At 44.2% G+C, this 19,236-nt stretch overlaps 1 protein-coding gene across 1 annotated transcript in view; it reads left to right on the plus strand.

Annotated features, from left to right (window-relative positions):
* Positions 1-19,236, plus strand: part of LOC138670246 (S-adenosyl-L-methionine-dependent tRNA 4-demethylwyosine synthase TYW1-like) — a 348,450-nt gene that overhangs the window by 159,049 nt on the left and 170,165 nt on the right. The window contains exon 12 of the mRNA XM_069757420.1: positions 4,801-4,978. Coding sequence (XP_069613521.1) covers positions 4,801-4,978 — 178 coding nt within the window. The remainder of the gene's footprint in view (positions 1-4,800; positions 4,979-19,236) is intronic.

Here is a 19,236-nt window from a genome sequence, read left to right on the forward strand (position 1 = left end):
TGTGGGGGGTTTCTACTGTTTAGGTACATCAAGGGCTCTGCAAACGCAACAGAACGCCCCCAGACCATTCTATCAAAGTCTGCATACCCAAACGGCGCTCCTTCCCTTTAGAGCTCTGCCGTGCATCCAAACAGTGGTCCCTCCCACACATGGGGTATCAGTGTACTCAGGACAAATTGCACTATAAATTTTGGGGTCCAATTTCTCCTGTTACCCTTGTGAAAGTGAAAATTTGGGGGGAAAAGATAATTTTTGTGGGAAAATTATTTTCATGGCTCTACATTATAAACTTCTGTGAAGCAGTTGGGGGTTCATAGTGCTCACCACACATCTAGATAAGCTCTTTGGGGGGTCTAGTTTCCAAAATGGGGTCACTTGTGGGGGTTTCTACTGTTTAGGTACATCAGGGGCTCTGCAAATGCAACATGACGCCCGCAGACTATCCCATCAAAGTTTGCATTCCAAGCGGCACTCCTTCCCTTCCGAGCCCCGATGTGTGCCCAAACATTCCCCCCCCCTACATATGGGATATTCGCATACTCAGGACAAACTGTTCAACAAATTTTGGGGTCCAATGTCTTGTTACCCTTGAGAAAATAAAAAATTGCAGGCTAAAAAAATCATTTTTGAGGGGGAAAAAAAGGATTTTTTTTTTCCCGGCTCTACTTTATAAATTTCTGTGAAGCACTTGGGGGTTCAAAGTGCTCACCACACATCTAGATAAGTTCCTTAAGGGGTCTAGTGTCCAAAATGGGGTCACTTGTGGAGCGTTTCCACTGTTTAGGCACATCAGGGGCTCTCTTAACTTGACATGGTGTCCGATCTCAATTCCAGCCAATTCTGCATTGAAAAAGTCAAACGGCACTCCTTCTCTTCCAAGCTCTGCGGTGCGCCCAAACAGTGGTTTACCCCCACATATGGGGTATCTGCGTATTCAGGAGAAATTGCACAATAAAATTTATGGTCAAATTTTTGTTTTTACACTTGTGAAAAAAAAAAAAAATGGTTCTGAAGTAAAATGTTGGCAAAAAAAAGTTAAATGTTCATTTTTTTTCCTTCCACATTGTTTCAGTTCCTGTGAAGCACGTAAAAAGTGAATAAACTTCTTGAATGTGGTTTTGAGAACCTTGACGGGTGCAGTTTTTAGAATGGTGTCCCTTTTTTTGGTATCTTCTATCATATAGACCACTCAAAGTGACTTCAAATGTGATGTGGTCTCTAAAAAAAAGAAAATGGTGTTGTAAAAATGAAAAATTGCTGGTCAACTTTTAACCCTTATAACTTCCTAACCAAAAAAAAAATTTCTTTCAAAAATTGTGCTGATGTAAAGTAGACATGTGGTAAATGTTATTTATTAACTATTTTTGTGACATATCTCTCTGATTTAAGGGCATAAAAATGCAAAGTTTGAAAATTGCTAAATTTTAGACATTTTCGCCATATTTCCGTTTTTTTCATAAATAATCGCAAGTAACATCGAAGAAGTGTTACCACTAACATGAAGCGCAATATGTCACGAAATTACATTCTCTGAATCAGCGGGATCCGTTAAAGCGTTCCAGAGTTATAACCTCATAAAATGAAAGTGGTCAGAATTGTAAAAATTGGCTCTGTCACAAAGGGGTTAATGATCCATGACCCAATTTTGATGTTGTGATACCCATTGTACGGGTTTTTAATAGTGGTCAGGAGTGACCATAGTGACAGCTATGCGAGCTTATACACAACAAGCTGCAATGAACTGTGGGGTAGGGCACCATTCTCATAGCCATAATTATTTTTTCTTGCCGTGTGTTCTACAGTGTTTATGTGGATTGGATGTGATGGACTAGTCCTTACTCCTCATTGGCATCAATGTTCCTTGGATGTCCGTGACCTTGTCACCGATTGTTCTTTCCTGGACTTGACCTCTTTTGATAAGTACTAGCCACCACATTTTGTGAATACCCCACAACACCTGAGACTTTGGAGATGCTTTCATTCAGTAACCATGCCACCATAATTAGGCATTTGTAAAAGTTGCTCAGATCCTTAGGCCTACTCATTTTCTTACTTTTAAGGCTACGTTCACATTAGCGTTTTGCGGGGCTGCGTCGGGCGCAGCCGCGGCTATGCATGCGCCATGCGCCCCTCTATTCAACATGGGGGGGCGCATGGACATGCGTTGTCTTGCGTTTTGTGACGCATGCGTTTTTTTGGCGCAACAGAAAACGCTGCATGATGCACCAAAAAATCATGAAAAAATGAACGCATGCGTCACAAAAAGTTGCGTTTTGCATGCGTTGTGCGTTGCGTCACCGACGCAGCACCGCAAAACGCTAATGTCAACGTAGCCTAACTTTGAGAACGGACTGTTCACTTGATGAATGGATGCTTGGCTATCAAGTGTTTGACTTGGCCTTTTTTTTTTTTTCTTAAAGCACCTTCAAATATCAATGCCATTTGGTCTGAATGGAGCATAATTCACAGACTGGCTGTGGCCCTCCCGACATGTCACATTGTCATAGACATATATGAAGCTGTCGCTCTCAGGTCAGGAGATCTGCAGCCTATCCGTACACAGTCCGATTTGCGCAGACCACTGAAACAGATCACTGCTGTCCTACAAACCAGACATCAGCTGTGTGATATACATATTTTATCATTTTCCATTCCGTTCTTTCTATTATCTACTCTTGAATAGCCATGCTTAAAGAGTAATCATGATTTTAATTTTATTTCGTAAATCAATAGTACTCCTAATAAGCAACTTTGTGATATCTCATCAGAGAAATCTGCTTCATTCTCTTCCTGCACTCATCAACCATGCTCAGCTCATGGGTAAAATCTGTGTTCAGTGAAGAGATATTTTCCAGTTAGTTAAATGAGATGGCAGTTGGTGATTATAAAATCCTATGGACGAGGTAGGAGGTGGATCTGGATGTAGACACAAACATTCTGCTGCAAGAGCTTCTGAAACAGTTCTCCATAGAATCTTGCAAGCACCAAGTGTCATCTATCTCTGTAATGGGTACATCTGTATTCACTGAAGACAGATTTTACCTGTGAAGTGAGAATTTTGAGAAAGAATGATCAGTTTACGAGGAGAAAGAAGCAGATTCAGCTGTATTACAAAGTTTTTTTTATTTTCACGTGTAATATTGATTTGTGGAGTAAGCTAAAACGATGGTTACTCTTTAAGTACTATATTTCATTACAATCTTTATTTTCTAAGGCATTAAAGAATGAATTTGTCACAAAGTAGAAGCCATTACACTTAATCTGACGTGTTCACTTTATTATTTTTTTTTTTTTAAATAGTCAAAAGTAATTAATAAAAAGGTGAATAAAGAGCAATCCTGAGACCACTTCCAGATAAATGAATCCGCTGCCCGCCGAATATACTTTTCCCCACTATACAAATCAGAGTAGAGATGACCACGCAGAGAAATTGAAACTGGTTTAAAAACGTATCTGGAATAAATGTAGTACTGAATTAAGTTTGCTAAACCTGCTGATGGTCATCAGTGTGTTTGCTAGACGATAAATATGTTTACTTAGCGCTACTGCATATACAGCTTGGGGCAAGGCAACATTTTTATAATGCCACATTTCGAGACTAAATTCTTTTAAAATCCAATATTAACACACCATAAACAAGCTGATTTAAAGGGCTTGTCCGATCTTCTTTCCTCGGGAGCGAACCGCTCCTCTGCCGCCTTGCTGCTTCTTTGGTGGTGGGGCAGAGCGCTCCTGAAGATTGGCTTTTTGGATCAGTAGCATGGTCGCTCCGCAGACTGAGCCTTCTTACATACTACAAGCGCAGACACTTTTGTCTAGGCAGCATGAGCGAAACGCAGCGGTACTGAAGCTTCACAGCGGCATGAGCAGGCGCTGATGCATAGAGCTTGAAAGCAGCGCACACCGCTTGTCTAGGTGACTGGTCTCTGAGAGTGGTCGGTAACCCAGGCAATCAGCCGTACACTAATGAGTTAAGAATCCTTCTGTTTTACCAGCTTTACACGTTAATGAAGAAGAGAAAACCACCTTTTAGTCCCGAAAGCTACTATTTATCCCGCTTTTGATTAACTGCTCTCTTCCCTTACACTGTATAGACAGAAAGCAGTTAATCAGCTGCAGGAGCTGGAACTTGGCTAACCACAACTTCTAGATATCGGGGACTCCATAGTGCTCACATGGCGGGGAGGATTACAATTCTTTTCTCATATGGCCGGATATCAAGAGTGATTTTGTGAAAACAAAACAAACAACTAAAAATTGCTAAAGCAAATGAGACCAGCGCTAGATTATGGATCGGTGTCACTACTTTATGCTTTTCTCAATTTATGGTTCATCAGTTATATGTTGGACATTATTCCAATATTTAGTGTACATGAACACTGTGAAGCATATTAGGCACAGTAGTTGACATATAACGTTTATGTTGAAAAAGATGGTTGAGGAAGGTTTTTTTTTTTTCGTGGTGAGAGCCTAGCTTTCTAAAATCTTTCTTTTAATTTAGAAAGCCCAGTGCATAACCTTTTCTGTACCACCGTGACCTCCACAAGGAGAATGGGTAGTCCTGAGTGTTGCATATAATCCAGTCAAGCCACCTTGAACTGATGGGTGTCGGATGGCTGATGTACCTAGTCACGTTTGAGATGTTTTGGACATTTTCCTTTCAGGGTAGTTACCTAGAAGTTGCACTAGACCAGAGCCTGTGTAGGAAAGCTCATTTCCTACAATAGATAAAACCCAGAAGCCTGACATTAAATATAGAATAAGTTGTTATCTCTGCTAATAGTTTTCCCTTTCCTGCAGGGGTACCCGGTGTGAAGGCTGATCGATTTGAGGAAGGCATGGCCATCAAGCACTGTGCATTGTCTTTAGTAGGGGAGCCAATAATGTATCCTGAGATCAACAGATTTCTAAAATTACTTCATCACAAGGAAATCTCTAGTTTTTTAGTTACAAATGCACAATTCCCAGAAGAAATAAGGTATTGAGATATTCTACTTCTCGATTAACTTTGTCAGTTTTATGTGCAGTAATGAATTTTGTAATAGTATGTTTTCATTCTACTCTAGAATGGTCTCATGTATAGACCAATGTGTTGGCTGTTTCCAAGTTACAGTTGTTAGGCTTACTGCGATTTGTCTATGGTCAACTTTAAAGGGAATCAGTTGGGTCATCCCTAAGCTGATTATATGGGCATGTAGGTCAAAGGAATGATGCCTTGATATGTTATCCGATGTGTTTTTCCAGAGTTAACCATGTTTATCTTGTATCTAAATGAGCTGTTCAGAACTATGGGCTGGACACTGATCTGCATGAGAATGTGTCTCCAGAGATGATTTTAGGTAAAAGGGCACATCACCAACATTGGACATGTATCTGACACAGAACAACAGAAGTGAACTTTGTCTAAACACTTTAGCAGCTGCAGCTCTCACAGCTCTGCTGTATTGCTGCACTGTCTGCCTGTGAGATGGAAGCTGAAGCTGAGAAGAACCTGCTGATCTGTCCTTCATAATCACACACAGCTCTGTAGTGAGATCAGGAGAGCAGAGAGTGGTCATTACACATCACACTGGTAATAAGCTCTGGAGCCAGATTCTCTGGAAGACCCATAGTCCTGAATAGCTAATTTACATATAAGAAAAACATGGATATCTCTAGTATAATACATTGGATCGCAGATATCACATTATCTTTTTATTCAGCTTCTTATGACCTGCATGCCCATATAGACTGTATAGGAAAGTTGATCCTCCTGACATACTCCCTTTAATAGTGGTAAATGCATGACACCAGGCCGCGCTTAGTAACCCGATGTTTACCCTGGTTACCATCGTAAAAGTAAAAAAAACAAACAGTACATACTTACCTTCCGCTGTCTGTCCCCGGCGCTGTGCTTTCCTGCACTGACTGTGAGCACAGTGGCCGGAAAGCAGAGCGGTGACGTCACCGCTGTGCTCTGCATTCCGGCTGGCCGGCGCTCACAACCAGTGCAGGAAAGCACAGCGCCGGGGACAGACAGTGGAAAGTAAGTATGGAGTGTTTTTTTTTTTTTTTTTAACTTTTACACTGGTAACCAGGGTAAACATCGGGTTACTAAGCGCGGCCCTGCGCTTAGTAACCCAATGTTTACCCTGGTTACCAGTGAAGACATCGCTGAATCGGCGTCACACACGCCGATTCAGCGATGTCTGCAGGGAGTCCAGCGACGAAACAAAGTTCTGGACTTTCTGCAGCGACCAACGACATCACAGCAGGATCCTGATCGCTGCTGCGTGTCAAACTGAACGATATCGCTAGCCAGGACGCTGCAACGTCACGGATCGCTAGCGATATCGTTCAGTGTGACGGTACCTTTAGATTTTCTGAGACAAGTAGTAAAGTAGGGCAGGATGTTTGGTTACAGACATCATTACTGCCCCTTGGGAACTCCCAATCTAAATTTCCCATCAGTACGTCTTTGTAGTTTGGGAGGAAATTGGAGTGCCTGGAGGAAACCCATGCAAGCACTGGGAGATATATGTATATAACGTGTAATCTATATGCTTTATTTTAAATGAACATGCGTATAATTGTGGAAAACGTATATCTTTGAATATTTCTCTTTTTGCCTAATAAGTATGTGCTTGGTGGGTGTATTTCATCTGTTGCCCATACATCTTGTTATAAATGTAATAGTAAAATAGGTTCAATTTCTAAAACATGGACAAGTTGGATATGCTATTTCTTCTATTTATAGAAAGCTAAAATCATAATAATAAGTATGGCATTAATAGCTCTGGCCTGGGAATTCTCAGGCAGGACAGATATAATTTAAAGGGGTTGTCCAATCCAAATCGATAAGTCTACAATCTACCTGCCCCCATCTGAGATCACCAAGGGGAGTGGCTTGTACCTGCTAAAAGCAAATTTGGAATTATTGCCATTGTTCAGTGCTGGGAGATTGTTTGTTTTAGAACTGCACCATTTTCCAATCATTGTACTCCCCTCCGCAAAGATCTGTGTCATTCTTGTGACATGAATGATAGTAATTTCCTTTTGTTTTATCCTTTTTATTTTGTATGTGATTGTATATACTGTATTGTCTTGTCCCAATTGTAATATCTTTTTACATTTTTATAAACGCTGCCTAATTTCTTGGATTAAATGTATAAAATTTAATAGATTTGTACCTCTTGCTCTATAAACTGCACCACTGAAGCCTTGTGAGGCCTCTTTGTTACCATAAACTGGTATCCAACTGTATGTATATACAGTACAGACCTAAAGTTTGGACACACCTTCTCATTTAAAGATTTTTCTGTATTTTCATGACTATGAAAATTGTAAATTCACATTGAAGGCATCAAAACTATGAATTAACACATGCGGAGTTATATACTTAACAAAAAAGTGTGAAACAACTGAAAATGTCTTATATTCTAGGTTCTTCAAAGTAGCCACCTTTTGCTTTGATGACTGCTTTGCACACTCTTGGCATTCTCTTGATGAGCTTCAAGAGGTAGTCACCGGGAATGGTCTTCCAACAATCTTGAAGGAGTTCCTGAAGATGCCTTCACTCTGTGGTCCAGCTCACCCCAAACCATCTCGATTGGGTTCAGGTCTGGTGGCTGTGGAGGCCAGGTCATCTGGCGTAGCACCCATCACTCTCCTTCTTGGTCAAATAGCCCTTATACCACCTGGAGGTGTGTTTGGGGTCATTGTCCTGTTAAAAAATAAATGATGGTTCAACTAAACGCAAATCGGATGGAAAAGCATGCCACTGCAAGATGCTGTGGTAGCCATGCTGGTTCATTATGCCTTCAATTTTGAATAAATCCCCAACAGTGTCACCAGTAAAGCACCCCCACATCATCACACCTCCTCCTTCATGCTTCACGGTGGGAACCAGGCATGTAGAGTCCATCCGTTCACCTTTTCTGCATCGCACAAAGACACGGTGGTTGGAACCAAAAATCTCAAATTTGGACTCGTCAGACCAAAGCACAGATTTCAACTGGTCTAATGTCCATTCCTTGTGTTTTTTTAGCCCAAACAAGTCTCTTCTGCTTGTTGCCTGTCCTTAGCAGTGGTTTCCTAGCAGCTATTTTGCCATGAAGGCCTACTGCACAAAGTCTCCTCTTAACAGTTGTTGTAGAGATGTGTCTGCTGCTAGAACTCTGTGTGGCATTGACCTGGTCTCTAATCTGAGCTGCTGTTAACCTGAGATTTCTGAGGCTGGTGACTGGGATAAACTTATCCTCAGAAGCAGAGGTGACTCTTGGTCTTCCTTTCCTGGGGCGGTCCTCATGTGAGCCAGTTTCTTTGTAGCGCTTGATGGTTTTTGCAACTGCACTTGGGGACACTTTCAAAGTTTTCCCAATTTTTCGGACTGACCTTCATTTCTTAACCCCTTACTGACCTCGGACGGGATAGTACGTCCGAGGTCAGCTCCCCTGCTTTGATCCAGGGCTCCGCGGTGAGCCCGCATCAAAGCCGGGACATGTCAGCTGTTTTGAACAGCTGACATGTGCCCGCAATAGCGGCGGGTGAAATTGCGATTCACCCGCCGCTATTAACTAGTTAAATGCCGCTGTCAAACGCAGACAGCGGCATTTAACTACTGCATCCGGCCGGGCGGCCGGATATGAGCGCATCGCCGACCCCCGTCACATGATCGGGGGTCGGCGATGCTTCTCCATTGTAACCATAAAGGGCCTTGAGACTTCTATGGTTACTGATCGCCGGTGGCTGTGAGCGCCACCCTGTGGTCGGCGCTCACAGCACACCTGATTTTCTGCTACATAGCAGCGAACATAAGATCGCTGCTATGTAGCAGAGGCGATCGGGTTGTGCCTGCTTCTATGGAGGCTATTGAAGCATGGCAAAAGTTTAAAAAAAAAAAAAAAAAAAAAGTTAAAAAAAAAAATGTGAAAAAAATATAAAAGTTTAAATCACCCCCCTTTCGCCCCAATCAAAATAAATAAAAAAAAAAAAATCAAACCTACACATATTTGGTATCGCCGCATTCAAAATCGCCCGATCAATAAAAAAAAGCATTAACCTGATCGCTAAACGGCGTAACGAGAAAAAAAAATAGAAACGCCAGAATTACGTTTTTTTTGGTCACCGCGACGTTAAATTAAAATGCAATAATGGGCGATCAAATGAACGTATCTGCACCGAATTGGAATCATTAAAAACGCCAGCTCGGCACGCAAAAAATAAGCCCTCAACCGACCCCAGATCATGAAAAATGGAGACGCTACGAGTATCGGAAAATGGCGCATTTTTTTTTATTTTTTTTTTTTTTTTTTAGCAAAGTTTGGAAATTTTTTTCACCACTTACGTAAAAAAATAGTAGTGACCTGGAGAATCATAATGGCAGGTCAGTTTAAGCATTTAGTGAACCTAGCAAAAAAGCCAAACAAAAAACAAGTGTGGGACTGCACTTTTTTTTGCAATTTCACTGCACTTGGATTTTTTTTCCCCGTTTTCTAGTACACGACATGGTAAAACCAATGATGTCGTTCAAAAGTACAACTCGTCCTGCAAAAAATAAGCCCTCACATGGCCAAATTGACGGAAAAATAAAAAAGTTATGGCTCTGGGAAGGAGGGGAGCGAAAAACGAACACGGAAAAATGGAAAATCCCAAGGTCATGAAGGGGTTAAAGTAATGATGGCCACTCATTTTTCTTTACTTAGCTGCTTTTTTCTTGCCATAATACAAATTCTAACAGTCTATTCAGTAGGACTATCAGCTGTGTATCCACCAGACTTCTGCACAACACAACTGATGGTCCCAACCCCATTTATAAGGCAAGAAATCCCACTTATTAAGCCTGACAGGGCACACCTGTGAAGTGAAAACCATTCCCGGTGACTACCTCTTGAAGCTCATCAAGAGAATGCCGAGAGTGTGCAAAGCAGTCATCAAAGCAAAAGGTGGCTACTTTGAAGAACCTAGAATATAAGACATATTTTCAGTGGTTTCACACTTTTTTAAGTATATAATTCCAAATGTGTTAATTCATAGTTTTGATGCCTTCAGTGTGAATTTACAATTTTCATAGTCATGAAAATACAGAAAAATCTTTAAATGAGGTGTGTCCAAACTTTTGGTCTGTACTGTATGTGTGTTTGTGAATATGTTGTAGCGATCGTACTAACTCAGGTGCAGCAGGAGGAAGACAGGAGGCGTTTCTTTAAAAGAAAGTCCATGCAGATTTATTTGCTCTATAAATTCCTAAGCACAACAAAAGGTAAACGGCCTTCAGAGCAGGCAAAACACAAAATGTCCTTAGCCGGGCTCTCTGCTCCCTCAGACCTGTGGGCACACAGACTGGGGCAATGTCCAGCACGCAGGCACAGTCTGGAGCCACACACACAGGAGGCCTTCTACCTCCCAAGACACAGACCATGTGCCATACAGCCTCCATTATGTAGGCTGTAACCACACCCACAGGTGAGGTATGTTGGTAGCCAGACATGCCCATCTCTCATAGCTACCCGCAACCCAAACCTAGGTGCTTTAAATGACATCCTAGTGCTTATGTGCACTGAAGAAAAATACTCTCTGGTTACATCACAGGGAGCAGCCATCCCTGTGATACATACCTCCCTTTGATTACGCGACCATTAGTTTCCTTACATACCTTACCCCTCTGCCTAAAGCCGTGGAGCTTGGTACCTTCCCTTACCCGACCAGAGACTCTTCTCTGTCGCCTTCGGAAGTAAACCCGTCTATCATTCAGGTTTTGTCACTGAAGCCTTTTGGAACAGCAGGTTATCCAACTCCATCACCTCCTCTGATACGGTTGCCCTTTTGTCAGACCACCCCCATCCCCGGCGGTCAGTACGGTGTTGCGATTCCCTTGACCCCATACCTTCTGTCTGGTCTGACTCTCTGTTCCCACGTCTGCTACAGGGTCCCCTGCCTAGGCCACTCAGCACTGAGCTAACACAGGAGTCACTACTTCTAACTCTTCCATTCTTTAGGGAACCCCTTTGTCTCTCCAGACCTCGGGTTGAAAGTGGCCGCCAACTTCTTAGCACTTTTTGCAGCTTTTTATTGATCTGCAGCCTGTCAAGTCTTAGCTGCTCTACCTCTCAAGTACGCCACGTAATATTCAAGGAGTACTGTACTCGGATATTCTTAAGGCTTTCCATTGATCCGACAATGAAAAATGGAACCATCCCATCTTCACCAGCTACCTGGGCTTCGTTATCAGACAGAATCCGCACACTCGCAGACTTATCTACGATCTCCTGCATTCATTTTCCAAGTTTCCCAATGATTTTTCTCACCAGTTACCTGGGCACTTGAACGATATCCTCCACCAATTCCAACCGACCTTGAGCTTTCTTTGCATGCTCCAGTTGTCAAGCGGCTTCCTCATTCCTCAACAAGATCTTCCTTTTTGTGCAATGACCGTGTAGGTGCATGTCACTCAGGATAGCCACCTTCTTCATCGTGACTTCCCTAGTCGACAATATAACAAACTGCTTAGACTCTGGCTCCCAGTTCACGCTACATGCTTCCACTGCCTTTCTAAATGCCTCATGCACAGCCTCACTGGCACAAGCTTGCTGCACGTCCTCGGGTACCTTTCCAGGCACTTGAAGAGCGAAGTCTCACCTCCTTGGATATAGTATTTGATCTTCTCATCTTGAGTCTGAGCAATTTTTCAGTATGTCGACCTTCTTTGTGAGGCCGTCTACGTGGCACTTCCCCTGCTGGATTTCTTCCCCCCTGGAGGCCACTTCCTTGGTCCGTCTCTCCAGCTCACTCTCCTTCATTGTGATCACATCGGGAGAGTGGCGACAGTTCGTTCTGTAGAGCAGAGAGCTTGGTTTTTTGGCCGTCCATGTATTTCTGGAGCTGGGCCTTAGCCTCCTGCTCGATCTTGAGGTCTCGAAGAACTTTATCCTGCTCCCCTGCCAGCCAGCGACGCTCGTCCTCCCTCTGGAGAAGCTCCTGCTGATGCTTCTCATGGGCCTCCCTGGTACATGCATGTTCTTCTCCAAGTCTGCGGACAGTTCCCAGAGGGCTTCTTCACGTTGTATCCCCGCATTTCGCATTCAACTTATTTTTTACTCCATAGCCGCGATTTCCTCAGATTTCTGTTCTTTGAGACGCTTTAATTCGGCCTGTAAATCTGCCACTTTTTGCTTCAAACTCTTTGGCGAGATCCTAGAACTCCTGAGCTTTGTTGCAGCAGGTCATTTCCAGCTGAGACACTTGTTCTGTGTCCTCCTGCTGAGCAGAGCGCAGCTTCTCCTTGGTGGAGCGGATGGTATGAAGCAGCTTATGCTCCTGCTTTTCCTTCTCTTCGAGCTGAACCTTGGCTGCCGATAGCTCGGACTCCAGGTGACGCACCTAATCCAGCTGCACGGAGTTGGCGGCTTTCATACTCGACACCTTCAACCTCTCGTTTGTCAGCTGATGACAGACGTCATCGTGCTCTTTCTCCAAACTTTGGACGTGCACTTCCACTTTCCGGAAACTGTTGGCTTGCTCTTTCCACGTGCGCATTTACTTTGTCAGATTGTCGATTTGATCCTTTCGTTGTCAGGTGGGATCGGTCGATTCGGACAGCTTCTCTGTTTTTGCTCGGAGTTCTTCTCCAACTGAGATCTTAGCTATTGGATCCCTACCACCACTCTGGGTCAGTTTTATCAATGACATTAACCTTGTTTGCCCTGACCTTATTTCTTTTTCACCTCTCTTCTCAGAGGGTGTAGCCTGTCCTGCCATTCTGCAGCCACCATGTCTCCGGCGATGAGGAAGACTTGCCATCTGTACCCGGGTCTACCTTACCGCACTTTTTCACTCGCATCAGTCTGAATGGGAGTCGCCACTGCTCACTGTCACCCTGGAACAAGTCCCCACTTACACAGGTGTCGGACCCCTTTCCTGGAGCTACCCCGTTTTAAACGATCACACTGTTGGTCACCTCTGTTAAGTCCCATAGGTTGGTCAGATCCACACTTTTCCCTGGTCACCCCTAACTCTGGGAGATTGACCTTAGGGAGCGCTACCTCCTCCTCTTTATGCATCACACCACCGGGAATCCCTATAGCTGCCTGCTATGGTGGGGCTCCTTTAAGGTCATTCCGGCTCCCCTCTAAGCAATCAGACACTCCCCTTTCCTCCCACAAGTCCCAAAACAATTCAAAGTCCGGACCGATTACAATAGGGTATGGCAGGTTCAGGACTACATGGACATCGTGGCTGGTAAGAATCGTGGGTGTCTCAATGGTTACCCTGGACACCGGATAATCCCTAGGGACCCCGTGGATGCAGTAGACCTCCATCTTCCTTCCGGGGATCAGATAAACAAGGAGTGTGGCACTCACCAGGGTCATCGGGCTCCGTGAGTCCAGAAGTCCAGTCACGCACTCTCCATTGACTTCCTCAGTACAGCGCTGCGACAACTTGTCAGACGGAAAGTCAGTACATAATCCTGGACATGCGCTGTTCGAATACTGAACCCGCCAACAGTCCCTCGGTGCATTTGTTGCCATCCCCTTTTGGGACTCAACCCCCTTTTTGGTCACCTCCCCTTTTTGGACTCTACACTCTTTTGGGTCACCTACCCCTTTTTGGGGCTCCACCCCCTGTCTAGCAACCATCGCTACTTGGTGTGCACACTGTGGACTCCCCACGGTCCTCTCAGGCCCCTCACCGCCTGTGCACGACAGTCTTTCTGCCCCAACAGTTCCACACAGCGCGACTCCTCACTGCTCTGCAAGGCTCTGCCAGGCTCCGCTCTGCAGATTTCATGGACCCACCTATCCACAGCAAGCCGCCCAAAGTTCGTAGACTTGCCGATCCACAGCAAGCCGCCCGGAGTTCGTGGACCCGTCGATTCACAGCAAACACCTTCTGAAATCCTCCCAGATACCTCCTGGACCGATGCCCGCAGTCTAGCACCAATTGTAGTGTTCGTACTCACTCAGGTGCGGCAGGAGGAAGACAGGAGGCGTTTCTTTAAAAGAAAGTCCGTGCGGGTATTTTTGCTCCATAAACCCCTAAGTACAACAAAAGGTAAACGACCTTCAGAGCACGCAAAAAACGTAAAATGTCCTTAGCCGGGCTCTCTACTCCCTCAGGCCTGTGGGCACACAGGCTGTGGCAATGTCCCGCACGCAGGCTCGGTCTGGAGCCACACACAGGAAGCCTTCTACCTCCCAAGACACAGACCATGTGCCAAACAGCCTCCATTACGTAGGCTGTAACCACACCCACAGATGAGGTATGTGGGTAGCCAGACCTGCCCATCTCACATAGCTACCCGCAACCTGGACCCAGGTGCACTAAACCAGGGGTCCCCAACTCCAGTCCTCAAGGCCCACCAACAGGTCATGTTTTCAGGATTTCCTTTGCATTGCACAGGTGATGCAATTATTACCTGGGCAAGATTAAGGAAATCCTGAAAACATGACATGTTGGTGGGCCTTGAGGACTGGAGTTGGGGACCCCTGCACTAAACGATATCCTAGTGCTTACGTGCACTGAAGAAAAATACTCCGGGTTACATCACTGGGAGCAGCCATCCCTGTGACACATACCTCTCATTGATTACGCGGCCATTAGCCTCCTTACAATGTGTGTAAAAAAAAATAAATATATATATATATATATATATATATATATATATATATATATAATTTTTTTTTTCATTATAATGTGTATGTACAATCTACATGGATGACTTAAAGCTGTATGAGAAAAACGAGTGAGCTATCAATTCACTAATCCACCTGACAAGGATCTACAGCGAAGATATCGAGATGTCCTTTGGACTGGAGAAGTTCGGCCGGTTGTTAATAGAGAGGCAAATTAAGTCAAAACTAATGGAGTTGAGTTGCCAGCAGGGTGCATAGCATTATGAGGAGGCAAATAAAGCGGCAACATCCAAATACCATCAAAGGGTAAGACAGGTCTTGAAGAGCCAGCTCAATGGGAAGAATAAAATCTGTGCCATCAATACATATGCCCTGCCAGTTATCAGATACCCTGCTGGCATAGTGTGCTGGCCAAAAGAATAGATGGAAGCTGCAGATGTGAAGACGCGAAAGCTCCTCACATTGCATGGAGGACTCCACCCTAAAGGTACCTTCACACATAACGATATTGTTAACGATATCGTTGCTTTTTGTGACGTAGCAACGATATCGTTAATAAAGTCGTTGTGTGACAGCGACCAACGATCAGGCCCCTGCTGGGAGATTGTTGGTCGCTGAAGAAAGTCCAGAACTTTATTTCGTCGCTGGATCTCCCGTGGACATCGCTGGATCGGCGTGTGTGACACCGATCCAGCGATGTCTTCACTGGTAACCAGGGTAAACATCGGGTAACTAAGCGCAGGGCCACGCTTAGTAACCCAATGTTTACCCTGGTTACCATCCTAAAAGTAAAAAAACCAAACACTTCATACTTACCTAACGCTGTCTGTCCTCCAGCGCTGTGCTCTGCACTCCTCCTGTACTGGCTGTGAGCGTCGGTCAGCCGGAAAGCAGAGCGGTGACGTCACTGCTCTGCTTTCCGGCCGCTGTGCTCACACAGACAGTACAGGAGGAGTGCAGAGGACAGACAGCGTTAGGTAAGTGTGTACTGTTTGTTTTTTTTACTTTTAGGATGGTAACCAGGGTAAACATCGGGTTACTAAGCGCGGCCCCGCGCTTAGTTACCCGATGTTTACCCTGGTTACCGGCATCGTTGGTCGCTGGAGAGCGGTCTGTGTGACAGCTCTCCAGCAACCAAACAGCGACGCTGCAGCGATCCGGATCATTGTCGGTATCACTGCAGCGTCGCTTAATGTGAAGGGGCCTTAAGTCTTGCACCCAAAGATTGTTGACTAACAGAAAGGAGGGTGGTCAAGGCTTGATAAGCATCCAAGCCACCATTACGGATGAAATGTTGGTGTTGGGGTGATCGCTAAGATCTCACTTTAAGAGATTGCCAGGCTGCCCCTGACCTGATAAATATGAGCCAAGAGCATGCATAGAGGAAATACATCGGCACAAGTTAGATATGTGCTCCTCTCTGCAAAAGCTGGCACAAAACTGCCTTTGTTAGTACAAAACAAAAGATCACATAGCAGGCAGGAAAAGGGCATCGCACATCTCCTGAGCAACCATCCTGTCAGTCTGTGATTGGTCCATGTTAGGTCCGTTCCATCTTTAGTCTGCAGTGTTATCTACTTCACATTCCAAGGATTCCTTCTAGGGCGTAGTTCCAGGATGCAGACGCCATCTTGCCACACCACATTCATTACCCATTCTCTCCTTCACATTGGTATACGATATTTGGGTGCTAGACTTAGGGTGGAGACCTCCATGTATCGTGAGCTTTCGTGTCTTCACATCTGCACCTTCCATATCTTCTTTTGAAGCAACTGAAGAGTTAATAAACTTCTTGAATGTAGTTTTGAGCACCTTGAGCAGTGCAGTTTTTAGAATGTTACTTTCGGGCATTTTCTGTCGTATAGACCCCTCAGTCATTTCAAATGTAATATGGTCCCTAAAACTATGATTCTGTAAATTTTGTTGAAAAAATAAGAGATTGTTGGTCAAGTTTTAACCCTTATAATGTCCTAGCAAAGAAAAATTGTTTTAAAAAATTGTGCTGATGGTAAAGTAAACATGTGGAAAATGTTATTTTATTAACTATTTTGTGTGATATAACTCTGATTTAAGGGCATGCAAATTAAAAGTTAGAAAATTGCAACATTTTTGCCATATTTCATTTTTTTTTTTTTGCGCACATAAACTCAAGTCACGTTAAAGAAATTTTACCACTATCATGATATAATATGTCACAGAAAAACAGTCTCCAAATCAGTGGGATCCATTGAAGCGTTCCAGAGTTTTTGCCACACAACGTGACACTGGTCAGAATTGTGAAATTTCACCTTGTCCTGAAGGTGCAATCGGAGAATTCTCCGGTTCCAGCTTTGGGAGCGGATGTCATGTTACAAGTATGCGATTTTCACACCTCCAGCCACATTGTGACTAATTGTACTCTACTTTTCTAATTTCAGTTGTATTGAGCAACCCTGTGCTTGTATTGAGCAACGCTGTACACATCTAGTTGGCACGTGACAGCATATATGCAAATCAGAGGTGTAACTACAGTAGGTACGAGGGTTACAATTGCACCTGGGCCCTGGAGCCTAGTGGTTCCAAAGGTCCTTTTGGTCTATAAAAAAGTTACCAATGCTATTAAAGACTTGCAATAATTGGGGGCCCCATTAGAGCTTTTCTTTGCGGCCCATGCTGTTTAAGTTAATTCACTGTACATGATCACCAACTCCCAGTGCCCGCATCGGAGAATCTCTACAGCCTGCGAGTTCAATGAGGATTCAGAAGTCCGCAATGACAGTTACTGCAGACTAACTTGAAGCTTGGACAACTACTTTATCTGCAGACCTTATATGTTATATTGTGCAGATTCTTATCAGGGTCGTTCTTACCATCCTATGCAGTATGATGGTCACCACAGCTCCCAACAAAGTATAATTTACCCCATTGACCTCCAGACAGTATAATGCCCACCACATAGCAAGTAATGGTAAACTGACTGAACAGCGAACTAGTCTGAACTGGTGCGTAACCAAAAGCAACTTACATAGCAAATAGATGAATGGCTGAACTCAATTGTACTAAAGCAAGGGAATGTGTGATACATGAAATGTGAATAGCATAATGGCTTGTGAAATCTATGAACAAACACATGAAATGCTTAGCACAAAAAGTGTGAGCCCATCTACCAACGTCAAGGTAATCTCATGGATTAAGATCATAGCATGGTGAAGGGCGGGGCGTTCAAGTCAGAAAAAAAAATAGTACATCGCTGTTAAGTCAGTTTACCATTACTTGCTAAGTACTATTTTTTTTGTGACTTGAATGCCCCGCCCTTCACCATGCTGTGATTTTAATTACATCCAAACACAGTTGGTTCCGACCTTCCTATAAATGCAGGCTTTACCATGATATTAGCCAGAGGTAAGTGTTCACACTAGCCAGTCAGGTCAGGGACACATTCGATACATGAGATTACCTTGACATTGGTGATGGGCTCACATTTTTTGGCCAAACTTTGTGCTAAGCATCTCGTGTTTTTTCATAGATTTCACAAGCCATAATGCTATTCAGATTTCATGTATCACACATTCCCTTGCTTTAGTACAATTGAGTGCAGCCATTGATCTATTTGCTAATGCCCACTACAGCCACCCCACACAGTATAATATCCACTACGACATCACAACACCGCAAGATGATGCCCCCACAGCCATCCCACACAGTATGATGGATCCCCCATACACTATGAAGATCCCCCATAGCCCCAGTACTGTATGGTACCCTCACAAACCCCTATATAGTATGATTGTCCATCTTACAGCCCCCTATATGGTATGATGGTCAATCTCACAGCCCCCCACATAACATGATGGTCCCTCCAACATCCCACTCATAGTATGTTTCACCACCTAGCCACCTATATAGTAAGATGGTCCAACCCATAGGCCCCTATATAATGGTCCCCCCAACATCCACCCATATGGTATGATGGTCCGCCTCACAACCCCTATATAGTATGATGGTCCATCTCACAGCAACCCATGTAATATTATGGTCCCTATAACAGCCCCCTATATCATATGGTACCCCAACAACCCCCCCATATAGTAAGATGTTCCACCTCCTAGCCCCAATATAGTAAGATGGTCCACCTCACAGCCCCCCATTTAGTACAGTGGCACAGCTCCTATGTAGTGTGATGATTCTCCCAACATCCCCCATATAGTATGATGGTTCACCTCATAGCCCCCTATATAGAATGACTGTCCAAATCACTGTCCCCGCATATAGTATGATGGTCCTTCCAACAGCCCTCTATGTAGTATGATGGTCCCCCAACAGTACACTATATAGTATGGTGGTCCACCCTTATATACTATAATGATCCAACTCTCAGCTCCCTATATAGTGTGATAGACCCCCACAGCCCAACAAAAACAAAAAAAAATCCCTATACTCCCCTAATCCAGACACCTCATCCTCTGAAGCATCTGGCTGCTCTGGCATCATTCCACCACTGACATCCCCCGTTGGTGCTGGCCTCCGGCAGGTCGCAGACTGAACGGATGCCTGTGACCTGCAGGAGTAAGTGATGGAGCCAGCGACAGTGTAGCAGACAGGTGATTTCAAATGCCAGAATTCCAGATGGCCAGTCCAGCCCTACTAA

This window comes from Ranitomeya imitator, chromosome 3 (genome assembly GCF_032444005.1).
Source record: "Ranitomeya imitator isolate aRanImi1 chromosome 3, aRanImi1.pri, whole genome shotgun sequence".
NCBI lineage: Eukaryota > Metazoa > Chordata > Amphibia > Anura > Dendrobatidae > Ranitomeya > Ranitomeya imitator.